The 19,683-nt window shown below is 35.9% G+C and overlaps 5 protein-coding genes across 11 annotated transcripts; 1 reads left to right on the forward strand and 4 right to left on the reverse strand.

Annotated features, from left to right (window-relative positions):
- On the reverse strand, positions 3,514-4,654 carry LOC105165106. The gene has a single exon (XM_011083980.2). It carries the CDS (start codon positions 4,255-4,257, stop codon positions 3,658-3,660), a length of 600 nt encoding a protein of 199 aa, XP_011082282.1. The 5' UTR covers positions 4,258-4,654; the 3' UTR covers positions 3,514-3,657.
- LOC105165107 lies at positions 4,769-8,346 on the reverse strand. 2 transcript variants are annotated; one of them, XM_011083981.2, is made up of 5 exons: positions 7,893-8,346; positions 7,586-7,738; positions 6,609-7,023; positions 6,113-6,304; positions 4,769-5,792 (listed from the first exon to the last, which is right to left on the reverse strand). In XM_011083981.2, the coding sequence occupies exons 1-5, from the start codon at positions 8,070-8,072 to the stop codon at positions 4,951-4,953; spliced, it is 1,782 nt and encodes a 593-aa protein (XP_011082283.1). In that variant the 5' UTR covers positions 8,073-8,346; the 3' UTR covers positions 4,769-4,950. The 2 variants fall into 2 exon arrangements, with proteins under 2 accessions (XP_011082283.1, XP_011082284.1); XM_011083982.2 differs by lacking the exon at positions 6,113-6,304.
- On the forward strand, positions 10,527-13,179 carry LOC105165109 (GDSL esterase/lipase 7). The gene is made up of 5 exons (XM_011083987.2): positions 10,527-10,935; positions 11,158-11,285; positions 11,762-12,001; positions 12,145-12,400; positions 12,487-13,179. Exons 1-5 carry the CDS (start codon positions 10,578-10,580, stop codon positions 12,717-12,719), a joined length of 1,215 nt encoding a protein of 404 aa, XP_011082289.1. The 5' UTR covers positions 10,527-10,577; the 3' UTR covers positions 12,720-13,179.
- LOC105165108 (calcineurin B-like protein 7) lies at positions 12,854-15,197 on the reverse strand. Of its 3 annotated transcripts, none has more exons than XM_011083985.2 (8): positions 14,297-15,197; positions 14,122-14,204; positions 13,919-13,978; positions 13,717-13,825; positions 13,580-13,632; positions 13,424-13,498; positions 13,233-13,345; positions 12,854-12,989 (listed from the first exon to the last, which is right to left on the reverse strand). In XM_011083985.2, exons 1-8 carry the CDS (start codon positions 14,364-14,366, stop codon positions 12,926-12,928), a joined length of 627 nt encoding a protein of 208 aa, XP_011082287.1. In that variant the 5' UTR covers positions 14,367-15,197; the 3' UTR covers positions 12,854-12,925. The 3 variants fall into 3 exon arrangements, with proteins under 3 accessions (XP_011082287.1, XP_011082286.1, XP_011082288.1); XM_011083984.2 differs by having other exon boundaries at positions 13,424-13,504; positions 14,297-15,196; XM_011083986.2 differs by lacking the exon at positions 13,424-13,498.
- On the reverse strand, positions 15,708-19,074 carry LOC105165110 (calcineurin B-like protein 7). 4 transcript variants are annotated; one of them, XM_011083990.2, is made up of 9 exons: positions 18,927-19,074; positions 17,804-17,922; positions 17,609-17,691; positions 17,386-17,445; positions 17,153-17,261; positions 16,844-16,896; positions 16,510-16,590; positions 16,283-16,395; positions 15,708-16,055 (listed from the first exon to the last, which is right to left on the reverse strand). In XM_011083990.2, the coding sequence occupies exons 2-9, from the start codon at positions 17,892-17,894 to the stop codon at positions 15,986-15,988; spliced, it is 660 nt and encodes a 219-aa protein (XP_011082292.1). In that variant the 5' UTR covers positions 17,895-17,922; positions 18,927-19,074; the 3' UTR covers positions 15,708-15,985. The 4 variants fall into 4 exon arrangements, with proteins under 4 accessions (XP_011082292.1, XP_011082290.1, XP_011082291.1 ...); XM_011083988.2 differs by having other exon boundaries at positions 18,918-19,073; XM_011083989.2 differs by having other exon boundaries at positions 18,913-19,073.

The following is a 19,683-nucleotide window of genomic DNA, read 5'->3' on the forward strand; positions in this document are numbered from 1 at the left end:
ATCCATGGTATACAATTACAGTGACTAGCTTTGATGCATCCACACTTGAATTTTTAATAAGTTTAGCGGTAACTGAACGATGGTAAATTAATGCAACTTATGAATATGGTAACTGCATATCTTTATAGGTATACACAAACACACCCTTAAATTGTATTACAATTCTTGGAACACAAAATCGGGCAACTGAAAAAGACCCAGTTCAATAACAGTTCTTGGGCGCTCTTGGGGCTTTGCCCCGACCACAAAAACTGCAAGCAGCAGCTGCAAAATGGAAAAACAAGAACTAGCCAAAACCGACAAAGCAAGTGTTCCTACAACATTGGAATGCTGCTACCTTCTTATTGTCAGCTCAGTTCCTCAAATTTCTTTGTTTGATGGGTATACACACGTCACCCCTGCAAAAAAATCGAATTACCCTTCATTAAGGGCATTACAGTCATTTCGCGATCAAAATTCGCGCCTTTTATAACAGGCGGGTCGCGGAGGACCCGACCCGGGTCGCACAGACTGATTGAAGACCCGGACAATGACAGCCGCTCGATCAGAACGTGAGCCGGTAGGATAAGGCCACATGGCCTAGTACTTGATGTCCAACTGTGCTCTATAAATAAACTCCGATACGCCATAAATGAGGTAACTGTTGTGCATTAATTGAGCTCGAACTCTTAGATCGAATACATTTCTCTCGATCAACCTAACTTGAGCGTCGGAGGGTCATTGTCGGGGACGTGCCCAACGAGCTCATGATTCGTGTTTTATTCTCAGGGAATCCGAAATCTGATCTAGGAAGAGTTAGACCTGCAGTGAGATCATCTTAGGAACTCGCTAATTTCGACCCGAATCATTGTTAAATTTAGGGTTTGCGCTCACTGATTGTCTCGCACAATTTCCATAAATATCTATGATCTCCCTCAGAAAATAAAACTACAATGAAAGAAACCAAATAAAAATTGGGATATTCCAGGAGTCGGGAGATTTTGAACCCGAAAGAATTACAGTGGGATGAAATGTGGTAAAAAGATAGGCCCAGAAATAACAAAATTACCGAATTCGTAAAACGATGCTGGAATCAATTTACATTTACCTCTGGGGTTTGAGAGGGGCAGCAGCTGCATTGCTAGAGTAACTTTTGCCATCTTTTTTTAACCATTGGTAATGCAGTGACCGTGAGGATAAGTATCGAAGCGAATTCTGTGGCTGGAAAACAATCTACTACAAATTGAAAATTGCACTTGCCCCGATATTTTTCTGTTTTCTACATTTTCGTCCCTCAATTTATAGAAAACTCATTTCGCCCCTTAATTTGCAAAATTGGCGGAGGAAGAAGACCAAAGCCCAGCCCACATTCATTTTGGGGATAATTATATCTACACTCCTAATATATGATTTACTTATATAAATCACTCATTTTTTGACATTTACACATTCATTCATCAGAAACGTCAATAGCATTTATACAAACTATTTTTGTATTTTACGATTTTACAATATACACCACGCAGAAACTTTAATTTCGTTACACAAACTGCACTTACTTTTATTATAGATGATTTTATTATTACACAAACTATATAAATTTTTTATATAAATAAACAATAGATCAGAAAGTGTAAATATAATTATTTCTTTTCTTACTAGTAGGTGGTGGGATGTTGCATGTGTGTACTTAATTTTAATTATGTTAAATTTAAATTATTTATTTATTATAATAATTAGTTTTTATAAATATGTTTTATTATTAATTGGTCTGTTGCGGCTCCTCTTCCGGTTCGAATCGAATGGGAGTTGGCCGGTGTTGGAACATAATGCTTGGCTGGCGAAGTCGTGGAATTCGGTAAGTTCGTCGCTTTGGTTTCTTTATAAATGTCTTTCTCTGGCGCTTTTGAAAGTGAACGAGTACAAATAGAAAATCAGTATTTGCTTTCCCAACTCGGCATAAGACCCCAAACCCCACTTTTTCAACCTCTAATCCGGACATATCAATCCTCTTTGATAGGACCAGCGCCCAGACTCTGCTGCAAAGACAAAAAAGTCGCATTGGAAGAAACCGTGTCCTGAAGTCAAAGTTTTAAAACTCTCCTAATTTCTTGATGAATTTTCGGCTACCAACGAATTATCTAGAATAATACGTAAATCTAGATTATATAAAAACTATGGTCAAAGAAAAGTTTGAAGGATAAAGTTCAATAGGGATGAAACATATAATTATATAATTAGAGAAAAAAAATAAAAAGCAAGAATATTACTGGATGGCTTGGCCCAAGCACATCTCCTGGCCCACTCCTCACCCCAACCTGATTTTTTCAAATTAAAAGGTTCTCTCTTCTTATGTAAATCAAACCCTAAGCCCAATTTTCTGTCGTCTCCTCGCCTCTCCCTCCTTCCTTTTGGTTTTCTCTACAATCGAACAAAAACTTTTATCTACTTTTCCTTACTTTCGATTAAAAGTTCTTCGCAAACGTTTTTCTTAATGAAAAACTGAGTGATCCTTTGTGGACGAGGTCTTTCTGGTGTAGGTCATACAATTGTAAGAGGTTGCCCGCCATTTGGTAGTTTTGGGCTCCCCTCTACTAGGTTTGGTCCCTGAGCCAAATATTATTTTCTGATTTTAGTGTTTTTTTATTGTTTCCTTTTAGATATGTAATTATTAAATAATATCTTTTGTTTTGCAATATTAGTTTGTACAAGGATTTTTTAAACCCAGGATTTTTTATAATAGTTAATTATAAATTATATTTTATCAGACTCACTACTGGTAGATTGATCCAACATGTAATCACTTTTTGATGATATTTCATATAAAAGAGTTGTCTGAAATGGATAAGTTTTAGATTCGTGTATTTTAGATGTGCAAAATAAAAATGAACAATGTGGGAAAGTGCAAAATATATATATATATAGTTCGAAAGGTAAAATATAATTTTTTTATAAATTTTATATACACATTTTTTCTAAAATGTACCAAAAACATAATATCTTATATGCATAATTACACTCCTCTTCCTTGAGGTTTGGTATAATTATACGTAAAGTTCCTGTGATTTGAGAAATTACTTCTAGCACTTCTAATGTTTATTTTCATCTAATAAATAAATCTCCCATTAGTCAAAATTTATTGAACTTGTTAATATTAAAAAAAACTGAATAAAATTAATATTTACTCTCGATTAACTTGTCACTTACTTATTGCAGGTCAAATAATTTTTTTGGAGTAAACTATTTTTATAACTGTGAAGATGTATGATGATAATTTGATCAATAAAAAAATATTTAATCTGTAATAAATCAATTGAGATAAATATAAATTTTTTTTATATTTTTTTGCTAACGTCAACAAATTTAATAAACTTAAACTAACAGAAGAATTTATTTGTTAAATTGAAACAAATTTCAACATTGATAAATATAATTTTTCAAATTATATGAGGTTTATGGATAATTACCCCAAACTTAAAAAAAGAGGAATTGTAATTATCCTAAAGATAAATTAGAAACAAATCAATCAACTAATTGACTAATCAAAGATCTAAAACAACATTAAATTATTCCAAAGTTTCTGAAGTGAAAAAAAGAAAAACAATATTATACACTTTTCTTGATCAGCACATGTTTTCAAATTAACGAAAGAAAGGGCTACAAAAGAGTACAAATTAACTAACAGTGAAGGCCCAAAACAGATCCATCACTGACGGCGACGGCCACCCTACAATCCGCCGTCGCCTCCACATGGTGCGAAAGGAAATGCAGAACCCGAACCCGACCCACCATCTCCAGTCTGGATTCGATCTCCATGCTGGGTCCGACGCGGAACCCGCCAAGCCCATCTGAAGGGGCGGGCCCCGGGCTCGGGGGCTGGCCGGAAAACGACAGGGGGAAGGACTTAACTGAGAATGTGGCGGCCATGTACTGGGTCTTTCCGGGACCGATCTTACCGGCGGGTATGAACATGAATCCGACCTGGTTCCCGGCGTAGAGGAGCTGGAGCGAGCTGTCGTAGTGGGTGAAAACGGCGCGGTTGGGGTTGTTGACGGTGACGTATTGGGAGAATGTGAAGTTGATGGTGGAGTTGGCGACGGAGAAAGCGGGAAGTTGGACGGCGTTGACGGAGAGCTTTGGGTCCTTGGGTTTGAAAATTGTGAAGTAGAGGACAAAGGGTATGATAAGTAGGAAAATGAGGGAAATGGCGGCGACGATGCATGAGGCGAAGTTTGGGCGGCCGGTGGACGGGGGGTGGGAGGGATGGGACTTGCCCATTTCTTGATCTGATCTTGAACTGTGATCTTTCTAATTGTAGAGCATTAGAAGTACTCAATAGACCTTGATCTGTAGCTAAAATTCAGTGTGTGAAGATAAAGAGGGGAAATAGTGGAGACCTGAAGATGGGATTAGGTGAAGAGAAGTGTTTGAGTGGAAAGAGGATATTTTCTTGGATTGCCTGTCTATTTGTTTTTGTCTTAGAGTGTAGTTGTGTCTTGGTTGGGACAGTTATGGGACTTATAAAGGCCGTGTGCAATTTGCTGAGAAGCAGGAAAACTGCTAGAAGCTTTTTTCTTTTTTGTAAATGGTCTGAAACTGATAGAAGTTGGCAATGTTTCAAGAGGGTGTTTGCAAGCTTTAAAATAAGCCGTTATCAGCTTATTATTGAAATTTAAGTTCAAAACAACAATTTTGTTTTACAATTTCTGTTTTTGAACTGTTTAAATTGAAAAAGAATTTCAAAATTCAGTTTACATTCCACTTGAATAGACCATGTAAGAGTTGCCTGTACAATAAGAGCTTGCCTTCAATGATGTTATATTTACAAGCAACACAGAGCAATGCAAAGCTCAGCAGATTAGCATGCATATTGCATCCTACCTTCCTCAAAAATTCACAAAAGGAACCAAGATAGAAGTACATATTACAGACATGCAAATCAAGATCTGGATGTTATTACTTGGTTCTACGTTATCCTCGGAGCAACATTCTTGCCCTGTCATACGTGGCCTTAGCAGCATTCCACTCAGCTTCTTTTAGTTGACGGAGCTTTTGGGACTCCTCCAACGCCTTAGATGCAATCAGAAATTTCCCCTCCAAAACCTCCTTGTTTTTGGATATTTCATCCAGTTCGTGCTCCATTTTTAGCATCTCGATCTCACAACTTGACAGTTCGGCCTCAATCTGGAAAATCCAATCCATGGTAGATGAAATTTCTTCTTGCAGAACTTTTAGGCGCTTCTTGTTGTCGGTCATGGTATCGACTGCTTTAGCATGAAAAGAGTTTATCTCGTCCAGTCTCATTCTCTCGCTAGAACACTGATCAACTAACTTCTGATAAGAATTGTTTCTGGGCATAGATTCTTCGATGTTAGCCAATAATGTTGCACAATGAATGAGCTCATTGGCACGGGCCTTGAAATCTTGATGGTCGAAGAGCAAACGATCTAGAGCAGCAAATGTAGCTTCTGCTGCCTGACGCATGGCTTCGTGGTCTTTGACGTCCATAGTCTCCAGATGGGTAAGGAGTTCATTTTGAAGGTGCTCAGCAGCCTGACCAAAAGCCTCTGAGATTGATTTTGACATAACATTTTGAAATCTGATGTCACATAAAGGCTCACTGCATGATGGTGAATTAACACTAACACAAAAAGGTTTTATGCCGGAGAGTTGAGCATTATGGCATGAAGTAAAGAGACTCTTGCTGCAGCTTGCAATTCTTGGAAGATTCATCGTTGGGATGGTTGAAGCACCAGAATTTACTGGAATTTTGTCTTGCACCACAAAAGTGGAGTCCAATGGGGAGGTAATGCCTGGAAAACAGAGAGCAAGAAGGAAATTAAGGATAGAACATGAATAATTCATGAAATATGAAAGTCGACAAACAAGTCAAATGTCATTGATAACCCGACCAGAATATCAACTAGTTTTGATTCCACTTTCTCAAAGCTTTGGTTTTCTGAAGGAATCTCAGGAACCACATAAGTGGGAGAAGAAAAGGGAACTTCAGGGTGCAACTGTAGATATTATCCTTTTCCCAACCATACGAACATCTAGATAAGGCCGAGAGTTGGATGCTTAGATGACACAGAAGAAAAGAGAACCCGAAACAAGGAGACGCATTCCCACTTACAGCAGGTGAATGGTCTCGGTGAATGTGTCATCAAGCAGGGCCTTGGATGGAAAACAAGCCTTCCCCACCAACCCTTTAGTTGAGCACTCAAATTTTTACGGATTGCAGCTGCCATCCAACAAGGTTTAATTGATTCAGAGTTCACTCCCAGGCTCAACATGAGAGGGTGAGCAGAAATTGACGAACCCCGAGCTGCAAGAAAATTCCATTAAAGGAATACGGTGCGAGAAGAAAATACATAAGAACAAAATTCGAGTAACTACCCATAGGAGGTACCCTAATTGTGATAATCTAATTTGTGACAACTGCAAATAGAGACGTAAAACGAAAAGAAACACTTTCAAAGTAGTCTTAGGGCATAAATCTAGCACCAACAGTGTGTTTCATGCTTGGTATTTTTCTCAAGATGCCACATGAAAAGCTAGGATGTTATTTCCAATTTTTCCTAAAGCATGCACAACGCACTCAACCAGAAAGCTGAAAGAATATTCATCACCTTTTAAATCTCCATATCGGGATCTTTTGGGAGGCTTTCTTGAAGATTCATTAGTTGTCTCGGATGTTACTCCAACACACTCGAGATCCCGTAAATTGTGAATCACAGGAGACTCGTCATCCGCAAGGCTAGTGTAATTGCTGTTTCCCGCAGGGCCAGAGTCATTGTAGTCGGTCATAGTTGCAGGGCCATTATTATTACAGTTTGTCATAGATGTGGGGCCAGTTTGACTCAAGATTACAGTGGACTCGAGATCGTTTTCCCTGCTTCCCTCCGCCAAATCATCATTCACGGGGAGCGTATCATCGCAGTTTGTCAAAGTTGATTGACATGAAGTTCTCCTTTCGTCTGCTTGGGCGTTTGCTGACGTTTCTAGCTCGTCTTGCCAAACTCTATAGCCACAAGATCCTTCTCCCTGCAGATGTTTTAGATAGAGCATCAGTAAGACGTGAAAAACACTCTGTAGTACATATAACAACACTGCGTTCCTGAAGGCATGCAGCTTCTCCAAATATTGGTTCTGTACAGAATCTAAACACATTCATTAATTTAATCTCTTTCTCTCTTATAATACAATATTTAGTTTAAATCAAAGCCTACTCAAACATTGGACAAGCCAGTTCAGCTAAGTGCATTCAGACTCTAGTTAGTAATATAGGCTATTTTTAGCCAAGAATACTACGGCGCTGAATGGTAACTTTGAAACATTTTATGAAACTTTAGGTAGACTTTGAATATTAAGAGCCCGCCTGCCCATGTCATTTTTGAACAATGTATGATCAAAATTTAAGATCGTCCAGAGATTTTAATGAAGAAAGTCAACATCTTCACAAATGCCAAAAGGGGTCACAAAAACAAAGAACTAATCGCACACCAACCATTTGATAATCAGCAAAAAGAACATCTTGTAAGACCCAGAAAAATTAATAATATATATATATACATATATATATATATATATTGATAAGAAATTCTACCTCCTTTACTCTGCACATGAACAAGATCCTACCCGCATTGGGTCCCCTGATCTCCCTGCGAACCCGGCAAACACCCGCCATACAACCCCCACAATACGGCACGTTAATGAGCTCGTCGGGTTTCACCTCGTCCGCCCACTTGAAGAATTTGTGCTAAATTATAACATCCCAGAAATCAAAATTTAGAGAATAAAGAAAAATCAGCCAACCATAAAGGAATAAACCCACATAAAGAAAAAAACCCACAAAAATCAATTCAAAAAGAAATTGACAAGTGAAGCAAAGATCGAGAATCAGCGGGACTGACATCCCCCGCGGGGCATGTGTAGAACTGGCGTCCGGGGTTTCCTGTAGTGGAGGAGGTCAAGAGGCGGCAAGTCGATGTGTTACATGACGGGCAGATGAGGCACCGTTCGTAGCGAGTAAGAGGCGTCGCCGGCGGCGGACTGTCAGTAGGGGGGAACTGTTGTGACCAAAGGCCTTTCATGATCTTGCGAGGGAAAATCGACACCCTCAATGGCTTTCGCTATTTGGAATTGTTTGTTGGAGAGGCTAGAGATGTATGTATGAACAGTTGGCTGCTACTCCTACTCCTACTCCCACTGTCAGCGGCGGTGACTGGCGCGAGAGAGTGGGAGTGCAGTTGTTTTTGTCTTGCTGCGGAGATGTTTGCTTATGGATTAAGACTAAAGTAGCAGCAGTTCAGTGCTCCTATCATTCACATTTCCTTCCGCCTCGAACAAAGTGAACGTACGTTGTCACTATATTATTATTTGCACCACCGCCCCCCAAATCAGTTTGCAGCACTTTTATTCTTTCTTTCTCGTGGTTCAAATTAGGGATAATTACCACCTCCCATTAAATTTTTTTATGCAATAATAAGTAAATTTTTTATAATTTAAAAAATTATATTTAATATTTTTAAAATATGTTTCTGTCTAACAATAAAGTTTTTTTATTAGTTAAAATTTATTGAATTTTGTGGTATTAACAAAAAAATTAATATTTACAATCGATTAATTTATTACTGACTTACAGGTCAAATAAACTTTTAGAATTAAATTACCCTTATAACAGTAAAAATATACCTCCTTACATACGTTAACTCGTGAAGAGTATGAGAGTAATTTGATCATAAAATATTTATTTAACCTATAAAATATCAGTAATAAGTCAATTTGGAGTAAATATAAATTTTTTCTGATTTTTTTTTGTTAATATTAGCAATTTCGATAATTTTAATTAATACAGGATTTATTTGTTAGAGAAACCAAATTTTAGGGGTGTTAAATGTAATTTTCTAAACCATTAAGTGATTACGTGTAATTATACCAAATTTCAGGATTGGAAAGTGTAATCAAAGTATAGAATAATTTAAAAAGTTATATTTAGTGATTTTAAAGTTTATTTTTGTCTAATAAATAGGTTTTTCTTTAGTCAAAATTCATTGAATTAATAATATTGACAAATATATTGAACAAAAATCAATATTTACCTCGATTAACTTATTACAAGTTAAATAAATCTTTTCTAACTAAACTACTCTTATCATGATGAAGATATACCTACTCACATGCATTAATATTTGAAAATGTATAATGATAGTTTGGTCATAAAAAATTTTATACGACATGTAATAATTAGTAATAAATCAATTGGAGGGAAATTTGTATTTTCATCTGATTCTTTTGTTAGTATCAACAAATTTGGTGAATTTTAAGTAACGGATAAACTTATTTGTTAAACGAAAGTAAATTTTAAAAATATCAGATGCAATTTTTTAAATAACATAAAATTTATGTATAATTAGAATTTTTAAAAGAGAATGGTGTAATTATCTTCCAAATTAAGAAAAAATTCAATTCATAATAGTACTTTATATATAATGATGAATTATCTAGTTTTAGTAACATTGAAATTTGATTTGAATCGATATAATGTTCGAATCATATGGATGACGTAAATTCTAAGAATCACTGTAGCTGTTAGGCTTGTTAGGATTCAATAGGATGTTTTGTATTTTCTATTTTATTTAATATATATATATATGTATATTACGTGTACAAATATGATATTATTTATTTTATTTAAAATATAATATATATTGTGTATATTAATTAAAATAAAAATACATTATAATTTATGGTAAATTAAATTTAGTCATTCAAATTATACCTATTTTTATATTTTGTAATCTATTTTTTCATTCTTTTTTTTTTGTGAACTAATCTAACTTTGCGAAATTTGCACTTTACCATTTTTAAACTTTTTTTTTTATCCATATTTCTGTCGATATCAAATACAGTGCATATGAGATATTTAAGGGCAATATGATGTGATGTTTTTGAATTATACACTATATATGGTGCTTTTTTGGCAAAATGAATCGACATAAAGTTGTCATATACGACAAAGTGCAAAATTTACAAAATTAAAATAGTATATTGATACAAAAACAAAAAGATAACAAAGTGTAAAAACAAGTATTTAAAAATTAATAAAATAATTAAAGAAAATAACAAACAATAGATATTTAAAACACCAAAACAAGCATTCTCCCAAGTTATCCTCCAAGTTTTATAGACTGAAAAAAGACATAAATCTCGATTCGATTTAGAATTTTTATTAAAGTTTATGATCTTTTTAAACTATTACGATTTTGATTTATTTTTATTATTTTTTAATCTATTTTTATTTTCATGTCGTGAAATACGATCTGGCCATGTTTGGCAGCACGACTTGTTATATCAGAATTGCCCGGACATCGTTAATTTTAACTCAAAGTTTAATGATCGGGTAAAAATTAAAATGTTTATAAATCAAAATTAATTTTAACCTGATTTATAAGACCAAAAATAAAATATACCCATTGGTAATTTTTCTTTCCATTCTCAAAGGGCAATCCAATCCATTTCCCCAAGGGCATTTATGGGTTTCCATCCTTACTTCAACAGTCTCAATAGCCCGCCAATCCAAGAACTCTCTCTCATTCATGGATTCCTTCTTTGCAATCAGAACCTTGTTACTTCTCATCCCAATCTTGTTTCTTGACCCAATTATAGCCCTAGATTACCCTCAAGAAATCATTAATAATCTCTATCCTGATCTCGTGAGTAATGGGAATGGCACAATAGCAATCCCACCAGCAGAACCGGCAGCTCCTCCACCACGCAATTCTTCTTCTCTGCGTCGTGCACTGTTTGTAGTCGGTGATTCGTCTGTCGACTGCGGCACAAATAATTTTCTCGGGACTTTTGCCCGGGCTGATAGGCTTCCCTACGGTAGAGATTTCGATACGCATCAGCCCACTGGCCGCTTTTGCAATGGAAGAATCCCTGTTGATTATCTTGGTAATTCTTTATTTTGTTTTTCGTTATTATTTGAATGGGAAAAGACAGTTCGTGTAAGTAATTTGGTTGTTGTTGAGTGTAATAGAAGTAGAACCTCTTTTAGTTTTTTATGTTTTAGGTGGTTAGATAAAATCAGTCTTGGTTGGTATTTCTTTGTTATTTTTCCTGTTCTTGATTTTTCCCCTCCTATGAATACATGTATGCATTTTGGCTTTTGAACAGCATTGCGACTTGGGTTGCCATTTGTGCCGAGTTATCTGGGGCAGACAGGTTCTGTTGAAGATATGATCCGAGGAGTGAATTATGCTTCTGCTGGTGCTGGGATCATCTTTTCCAGTGGCTCTGAATTGGTACTGAATTTCCTTGCAACATCTGTTTTATGGACTTCTTGTCTATGTCAGCCTTCAAGCTATTACTAATATCAAGCAGTCGCGACTGGATCTTTCTTGCATATTGTTAATTCTAGATGTCTGTTGAATAAATCAATCGGTCTTATAAGGCATTGAACAAGATTCAGTCACCATGGTTCTCTTCTGAGAGAAATACTACAATCATTACGGATCTTTTTAATATGTTGCATAAGATCATACAGAATGATGGAATTAGTAACTCAATTGGTCAGATGATTGCCCTCATCAGTGTATCCTTTCCACAGGAAAGCTTCTTTTTCTTCTGTTTTCTCAGATTTTAGATGGCATTTTATTGCCGTGGACTAAAGCTGGAAACCAAGATTCTGGTGCCTATAAACACTTCTCTATTCAGACTGCTAAATTAGTTCATTTGTATAGTGCTCTAACATTATCTCTTGTTTCGAAATCTTATACAGGGGCAACACATCTCCCTCACTCAGCAAATTCAGCAGGTTATGGACACATTTCAGATGTTCATCCTCAGCCTGGGTGAAAATGCAGCCTTTGATCTTATTTCAAACTCCATATTCTACATTTCAATAGGGAGCAACGACTACATACACTACTATCTCCGAAACGTATCCAGTGTGCAATCTCTGTATCTGCCGTGGAGTTTCAACCAATTCATAGCACAGACAATGAAGCAGGAGATTCAGGTGATAAAGATCAATATCTCTTCACTTTGCTCTTCTGCATTGGCATATTTTTGACTCAGCCTTCTTCTGTCAGAACTGTTTATATGATGTATTTCTTCTTTTGAAATTATTACAAAAATATTTAGCCTATACTGATTATGCAGAACCTGTACAATGCAAATGTGAGAAACATAGTTGTGATGGGACTGGCCCCTATAGGATGTGCCCCTTATTACTTGTGGTTGTATGATAGCCCCAACGGGCAGTGTGTGGAGATGATCAATAACATGATAATGGAGTTCAATTTTGATATGAGATTCATGGTCGAGGAACTCAACCACAAGCTCCCTGGAGCCAACATAGTTTTTTGCGATGCATTTGAAGGGTCTATGGACATAATAAAGAATCATGATCATTATGGTGAGAATCTTGATTTGTCTTCACATTATAATCAAGATGTCCAGGTTTCATGTCATTTCATGCTATATTTTATGCTCGATTTTCAGGGTTCAACGTCACGACTGATGCATGCTGTGGCTTAGGCAAGTATAGGGGTTGGATAATGTGCATTTCTTCTGATATGGCTTGTGGAAATGCTTCGAATCATATATGGTGGGATCAATTTCATCCGACGGATGCCGTCAATGAAATTCTTGCAGACAATGTCTGGTCTAGCCTGCATTCAAGTATGTGCTACCCCATGAATTTGCAGGAAATGATATCTCAGAAAACGAAATAGTGAGCTACAAAAAGAAGAAAAAGAAAAAGGAAAAACACGGTAAAATCTTAACACCTCACTGCTGGAAAAGAATGTGTACATATAGATCCTAAATGGACTACTCAGCACTTAGTATAGTATTGCTTCATCTATAATCCACTCGTTGAACAGTTGAAAGAAGTTCTCACATTTCATATGATGGCTAGTTAGTTTGTCACTATCAAAGACTAAATATTGATCTCATCTTCTCTCTCTGTTCTCATTGTAAAACTCGGAAATGTTGTCATGTCCCTGCAAAATGAAATGTTTACTCCATTAGTGTTTTTTGGAAGTTAGACTTGATACTATAACTTGACAAGACTGATCCAAATAACTTAGGTGATAAGAAACTTCTTATACTGTAACATCAACCAGTTTCTATGAGACTCTAAAGCTCAGTTCTGGTTTTCACTTTGGGTGTTGTACATTTGCTCAGTATGAAACAAAAGGTTAGCAATCTAGAGTGAAAAAATTAGCTCTTATCAAAGAGATTACTTCAAATAAGGAATTGTCATGTTCCTTAACAGCGTTGGTCTCCGCACTGCTAAGTCTTTCCATTCTTCTATGTCTATCATCCCGTCTTTGTCTGAATCAGCTTCCTCGAAAGTCTTTTACATAAGCAAACGACAATTTTTAGTTCATCGATAACATGTCAAAAAATATAAAATGTTTCTCAGAGTCCACACCTTATCTATTATATCTTCAATAATGTCATCAGAAAGGATTAGGTTTGACTCATTAAGAAACTCTACAATCATCTCCTTTACCTTAAACCAAATAGGTTAATAGCAGAATGGTGAAACATAACAACCATACGAGTAAGCAAGAAAAGGTCGGAGTACCTCTTCTTTCTCAATGAATCCAGTCTGCCATATGTCATATAATCTAAATGCAACTGTAATATCAGAAGCAAAATGTTTGTATGGAAGTTTTATGCCTCATCATGTGTTGTAAGATACAGAGAGATTTGTGTGCATACAAATGGCTTTCTCCTCTTGAGGTGTGTCGGGGTGGAATATACTCATTGATCTGACGAACTCCCCGAAATCGATCACTCCATCATGTTTGGAATCGAACATATCGAACATCTGAATTAGAACCAGTACTGTGAGTTGTAGTTCCAAACAGCAGAGCCATAGGGGACAGACTTAAAACTTAAGAAAGAAATCTGGTTATCTGACCCTATCGGCAAAAAGAGACTTCTCCTTGCTATTCCTAAACAATCCAAGCTTAAACTCCTCCTGAAACCAAAATCTAGGCTCAGAACAAGTTCGTATAAATAATCAGTAAAACTGTAAATTGATGAATGAGCGTTTGTGTAAGATGATCTTGACTCTTGCAGTTTGTTGAGTCGCTAATTTAAATATATAGGGAGATGAATTACTCTGTTGAGGAAACCATCATCGACTAAAGTGCTGCCCAGTTTCCTATATAGCTCGTTCAATGTTTTGACCTCTTTCACTGTAACTACACAAAAGAAAGATCAAGTGTGCTAAGATAGCAGATAAATAGCAGTTCTAAAAGTAAAACTGCTTACTGTGGAAGGCACTGTGGCGTACATATTGTTTGAGTGGAAAGCATCGATGGATCTTCAAATATACGTCTTTCCTTCGTGCAAAGACACCCCATCAGTGAGTGTCTGATGTTTACATGATTGTCTACAGGTTTGGAGTTTATTTATAGTCATTTTTTTTAGGTTACTGTCCATGTTAAGAGAAGGTTTATTACTATCCTTGTCTAATTAAGACAATGTTGTCTGTCCCACTGACTAATTAAGAAAGGTTTATCTTGAGGGTTACCTCTTCTCACTTAGGAAATTCCAGTAACCATACAGTAAAAGTGTTCTGATTATGCATACGCGGACTGATTCTCTGAGATTCATGTCTTAATACTGTTAAAACCTTGGTTATTGAGAAATCGAATTAGCTCAGTATATGATCTAAGAAATATTACAACTTCATCTTTTTCTATTAAGGTATGTTTTTCTTCCAGCCCTCTTTTCTTCACACCGCGCATCTGCAGAAGGATCTCTGGTTCAAAATATGAATGAAAAAGAATTAGATCACTGAGTATGATCCAAGTATTACAACTTCAACTTTTTCTACTATCATATGTTATTCTTCCAGCCCTCTTTGTCTCAAACCAGGCATCTGCAGAACGATTTCTGGTTCAAAACATCAAAGTCGGCGTTGTAGGAGATGCCCTATGGCTTTACTTTGCTGTTCACGATATGTTTACGTGTAAGATTTAGAACGATGCTTACTTGGTTCCTTCAAATTCAAAGCACTGAGCTACGTCAGAACTATTTTCTTTTGCTGGTTGTAGAAAATGATTCTTGGCATATGTTCTAGTACATGGATTGTCCTTTTGTCTGGAAAATCAAGAATTCATTGTATTCGAGCATACCTCAAGTGTTAATGTATTGCCATTAAGTTTGAAATTCTTGATAACAGTAGAGGAATCTGGTGCTGTCTTGCTTTTATAAAGAGATGGTTGCTAAGAAAGCAACTTTCTATTATCCATAAACGCTGCCATCAAAAGCAAATAAGTTCTTAGAACATTTAAGCATGATCTAGCTAACTCTCCCGTTTCAAGAATAAGATCAGGGAATAAGATGCATTATTACTATTCGATATGTTGGAATGGGGATGTATATGTAGCATACAGAACATAACCTTCAGATCTTCTAAGTCTTAAAATAGGTAAGTGATTTTTCATTGCCTAAAGGAGCACTTGAGGATTTTTCTTATATATGTTGGCTGTCAAAATATGAGACGTTGTGGATCATGCACGTCACCACAATATGAGTTGTATTGCTCGTGCGGTTTGGCATTTTCACACTCAATTCATATAAGAAAAATTCTGTCAACTTCATCTTTACATTTTTAAGCAATGTTCAATAACTTGTGGATGATCTTACCCCACAAACTATGCTTGAGGAATTCAACTAAAGAAGTAGACAACGCAGTATTAAGAAGTACTGTATATATCATCGAGAATAAAAACGAATTTTACATTTTACTGGCAGCAAAAGAATTACAATCAGTAAACAATAGAACAGTATTGTAGTCCTAACTTTGCAATATCCATGTGCATTTTCCAAAAACATGGGAAATACAGAATTATACACTTGAATCAGTACAACAGTGGTGAATGGTGTACTAAGATAAAACCTAAGTTCTTACTATTTTTGTTTCCTCTGAAGTGCTAACTTCCGTATGCCAATACCTCACAGAATTTGTCCGGTTTCAGCAGACTAGTTCTGAGTCTGGGACTTCGGTCTCCATAACAAAGCTTGGAAAAGCCAGAGTAATCTCCCTGGACAGGGAAACCTTCTTTAAGTATAATGAAATTTGTACTGTATACATTGGATATCAAGTCATTATTGACAGCACAGCAATAATTTAGGATAACAAAAAACCAGGAGAGATCAGATACAGTTTCTCGGCACATCCATGAGAAGGAGATTTGGTTATATCCTAATGTAAACAACTACTTGTTGGGATATTCATGGGACTAATGTGTTTTTGGGACTCTCGACTCACCTTAGATACGGAAGAGTCATGTTCTTTATAAGAGAAGGATACTTTGCCACCATTTTCTTCCACTCTTCTAAATCAATTTTTCCATCTCCATTTAAGTCTGCCTCCTGGAGTGTCTGTCAGCAACTCAGCTCCATAAACATTAGCGCGTTATTTTAACAAGTGCTTGAAGAGGGATAGAGAGAGAGACACACACACAGAGAGGGAGAGAGAGGAACTTTGGTCACTACCTTGTCAACTATTGCTTCAACATCATCATCTGAAAGGGACAAGTCTGATTCACTCAGAGTAGCCAGTACCATTTCTTTCAACTGATGATTGTGAAAAAAATGAGGTGAGACAACAAATCATAAGCTGAAAACATACATGGAATTTGTTGACAAGAACATGTTTAGTTGCATGTTCAGCAAGCCCGGGATTTGTGGAACTGCAATCAAACATCTGTTGAAACATACAAATTTTTATTTTTCTTTCTCGAGTTTTACCCCTTTTTATTACAAGATGATATGTGTTCTATTACAATATGATTTTCATTGACAATGTAATACTGCAAAGAGTATTCACCTCTTCTCGTTCTATATAGCCAGTTTGCCTGAGGTCATACAATCTGAATGCAACTGCAAGAAAATCCTTCTTTGGTAAGTAATCATATTCATTAGGAGGGTATTTATATTAAGTCATATTATACCATGAGATATTCATTATGAGGCATACTTTTATAATGGTCAGTGGGTACTATCATAAGTCAGTAGAGACGATGGATTTGAGCAGCATATAAGTCCTAAGTTATCCTATGGTCGAGATGGGAAAGTGCAAGCTACATCATCCCTCATTATTCAGAAGAATTAAGTAAAAGCATTTATTATCACTTACATGCTATTTTATCTGCTTCTGGAGCATCAGGATGGAAGATACTCAATGAACGAACAAATTCTCCAAATTCAATTACCCCATTACGTTTAAGATCAAACAGCTCAAACAACTGCACAAGTGCAGAATAAAGTTGGTAACTAAAAAATTTCAAGGATGATGGTAGTTTCAGAGGTGTCATCTAGAAACGAGAAATAGAGTGAGTGGGAAATAGATGAGAGACAAAATATACGAACCCTTTCTGCAAGAATATTCTTCTTGCTGCTGCAATTGAAAAGTGCAAGCAAGAATTCTTCCTGAAACCAAACAGCAGCCAGATAACCAACCAAAATATGAAACGTGAAAGACAGTTGAACGACATTTGGAATTCTTCTGAACAAAGGAAGCATGTATCTTTTTAATGATAAACCATTAAACCATTGTTCTTAAGAGAAATATGGTGTCGGAGTAGGAAAGTACTTTGTGGATTCGGCCATCATCAACTATGGAACTGCTTAGCTGTTCGAACAGGATATACAGCGCCTCTACTTCATTTACATTAACTGTAACCAATAAGAAGTTTCGAAATTCAGAACTTCTAAATCATAATTAAGCAGACAACAACTTGTTGAACTGCTAATAGCACCGGGACAACCCCTTTTGGATTCAACTCACATGTTGTCTCAGAAGCAAGAATTGTGTGCTCCTCAAACCCGGGCGGGTTTTTGGCTTTTGACAAGCAAAAGCAGTTGGCTATCGAGCGCATAATATAGTCAAGAACTCACAAACACAAACTGCATACACATGAATATGTCAGTAACATGAATACTAAGAGATGCCCAAGCATGTAACTGAAGAATCAATGAAGAAATACATCAATAAGTTGGAGTAACAAGTTTCTTGATACAAATTTTGATCATTGTTCTTTTATTTCAATCTCTAAACAGATCATTCTCTTAGGCGGAGATCTTAATGATAACTTGTCTAACATTTTCACGGAACATCTTTCAGCAACCGAATCACATCCACAGGTATTATAAAGAACTATTCGTTATATATCTAATCAGCAATCTTAAATCTAAACTAAAATAGAAGACATGACTTCTTTCTTAGCACGTGGGATCTTCCAGTCTAAATCTGATATAGCTTGATATCAGCAGATCCCTTTTTGCAGTGTTAATGAGTCAAGCAAATGGAAACAGAAACATACTGAAGATTATTACAAAACTGTTGTAACCCAAGTACCATGATTATCCTAAAATGTCAATTGAAGCACTCTTCAGGTAGCTTATTGTAATTACCAAAAGATTCATAAGTTAGTCCACTCCATGAGTGAATTCATTCGAAATTGATAAATATAATTGTCCCAAATCTTGCAAGGATAAACCCTGAAAGTTGAATAGCCAATAAGGGGAATAAATATAAGAAAACTGTCCAAAATCAAGAAACTTTTCCCAGCAACTCAAGGGCAAAAAACCCACAGAATCTTGCCACTTCAAGAGTAGGACCAGAAACATGGGAAGAACAGAATGTCAAAAAGATACCACTTTTTCTCCTTACTTTTCACTGTTACAACTTCATACAATACGGTAACAAAACACTTACATTAAAACAACAAAACCATCAATTTGAACAGGCAGAAAGACTCAAAACACAACAACCTAATCCCCAATACATAGACATGTAGATACATATATTTACACAACTGTAAACAATGTGTGTGACTGCGTGTAGTTGTTGGAAATGGGGAAAACTGAAAAGAGACATGAGAAAGATGACATGACCTCACCAGTCTTACTTTTCTCGTTCTGGTGAAGGTGTTAGCCTGTGCAAGCACTTTCACAAATTCAGGCCTATTTTTATAGAGCATTCTTCATACCCTTCACACCCTTTCTCAATTGTTTACTCAATTCTCTGACTTTCTTCAGTCTCCGCCATTATTTATTCAAACCCTTTTTTCTTTTCCTTATTATTTAGTAACTTTGAAAATTTTGAAGAATCCCACTCTTTGTGACTCACAAGAATGTACTAATGTACAAACCATCCCTTTTTTTTATTGAAAAATGAAACTAAAAATTGAAAAAAAAAATACAATTTCCCCATAAAAATTTGATCACGCCAAGCACAAAATTAGATCTTGTACATTTTCTTGAAAGTGTATCCATCTCCGTCTGTCAGCGTATCAGGTGATGGTTGACATGGTCATTACTCATTAATGTTCATGTGGTTGACAATATGGCACTCCACTATTACCCTTTATTTATTAGCCGAAAGAGAGAGACGTTGCCTTCATTTCAATGGAATTCAGACACAAATTTGCATAATTTAATCGTATAAAGTAGCATTATTGTGGGTTGACAATTTCACATTTAATAACTTGTCTCTCTCTCTCTCTCTAATTTTATTATAATAATTATTATTATAATTATATTATATTCTTTAAATCGAAGCCATTTTAAATATTTTTTGATAATTCAAAATAAATAATCTGCTAATACTAACTTTTAATGATTATTTTGAGAAAACAACGTATACAAGTGTTTACGAATATGTAA

The sequence above is a fragment of the Sesamum indicum genome, linkage group LG6 (assembly GCF_000512975.1).
Source record: "Sesamum indicum cultivar Zhongzhi No. 13 linkage group LG6, S_indicum_v1.0, whole genome shotgun sequence".
NCBI lineage: Eukaryota > Viridiplantae > Streptophyta > Magnoliopsida > Lamiales > Pedaliaceae > Sesamum > Sesamum indicum.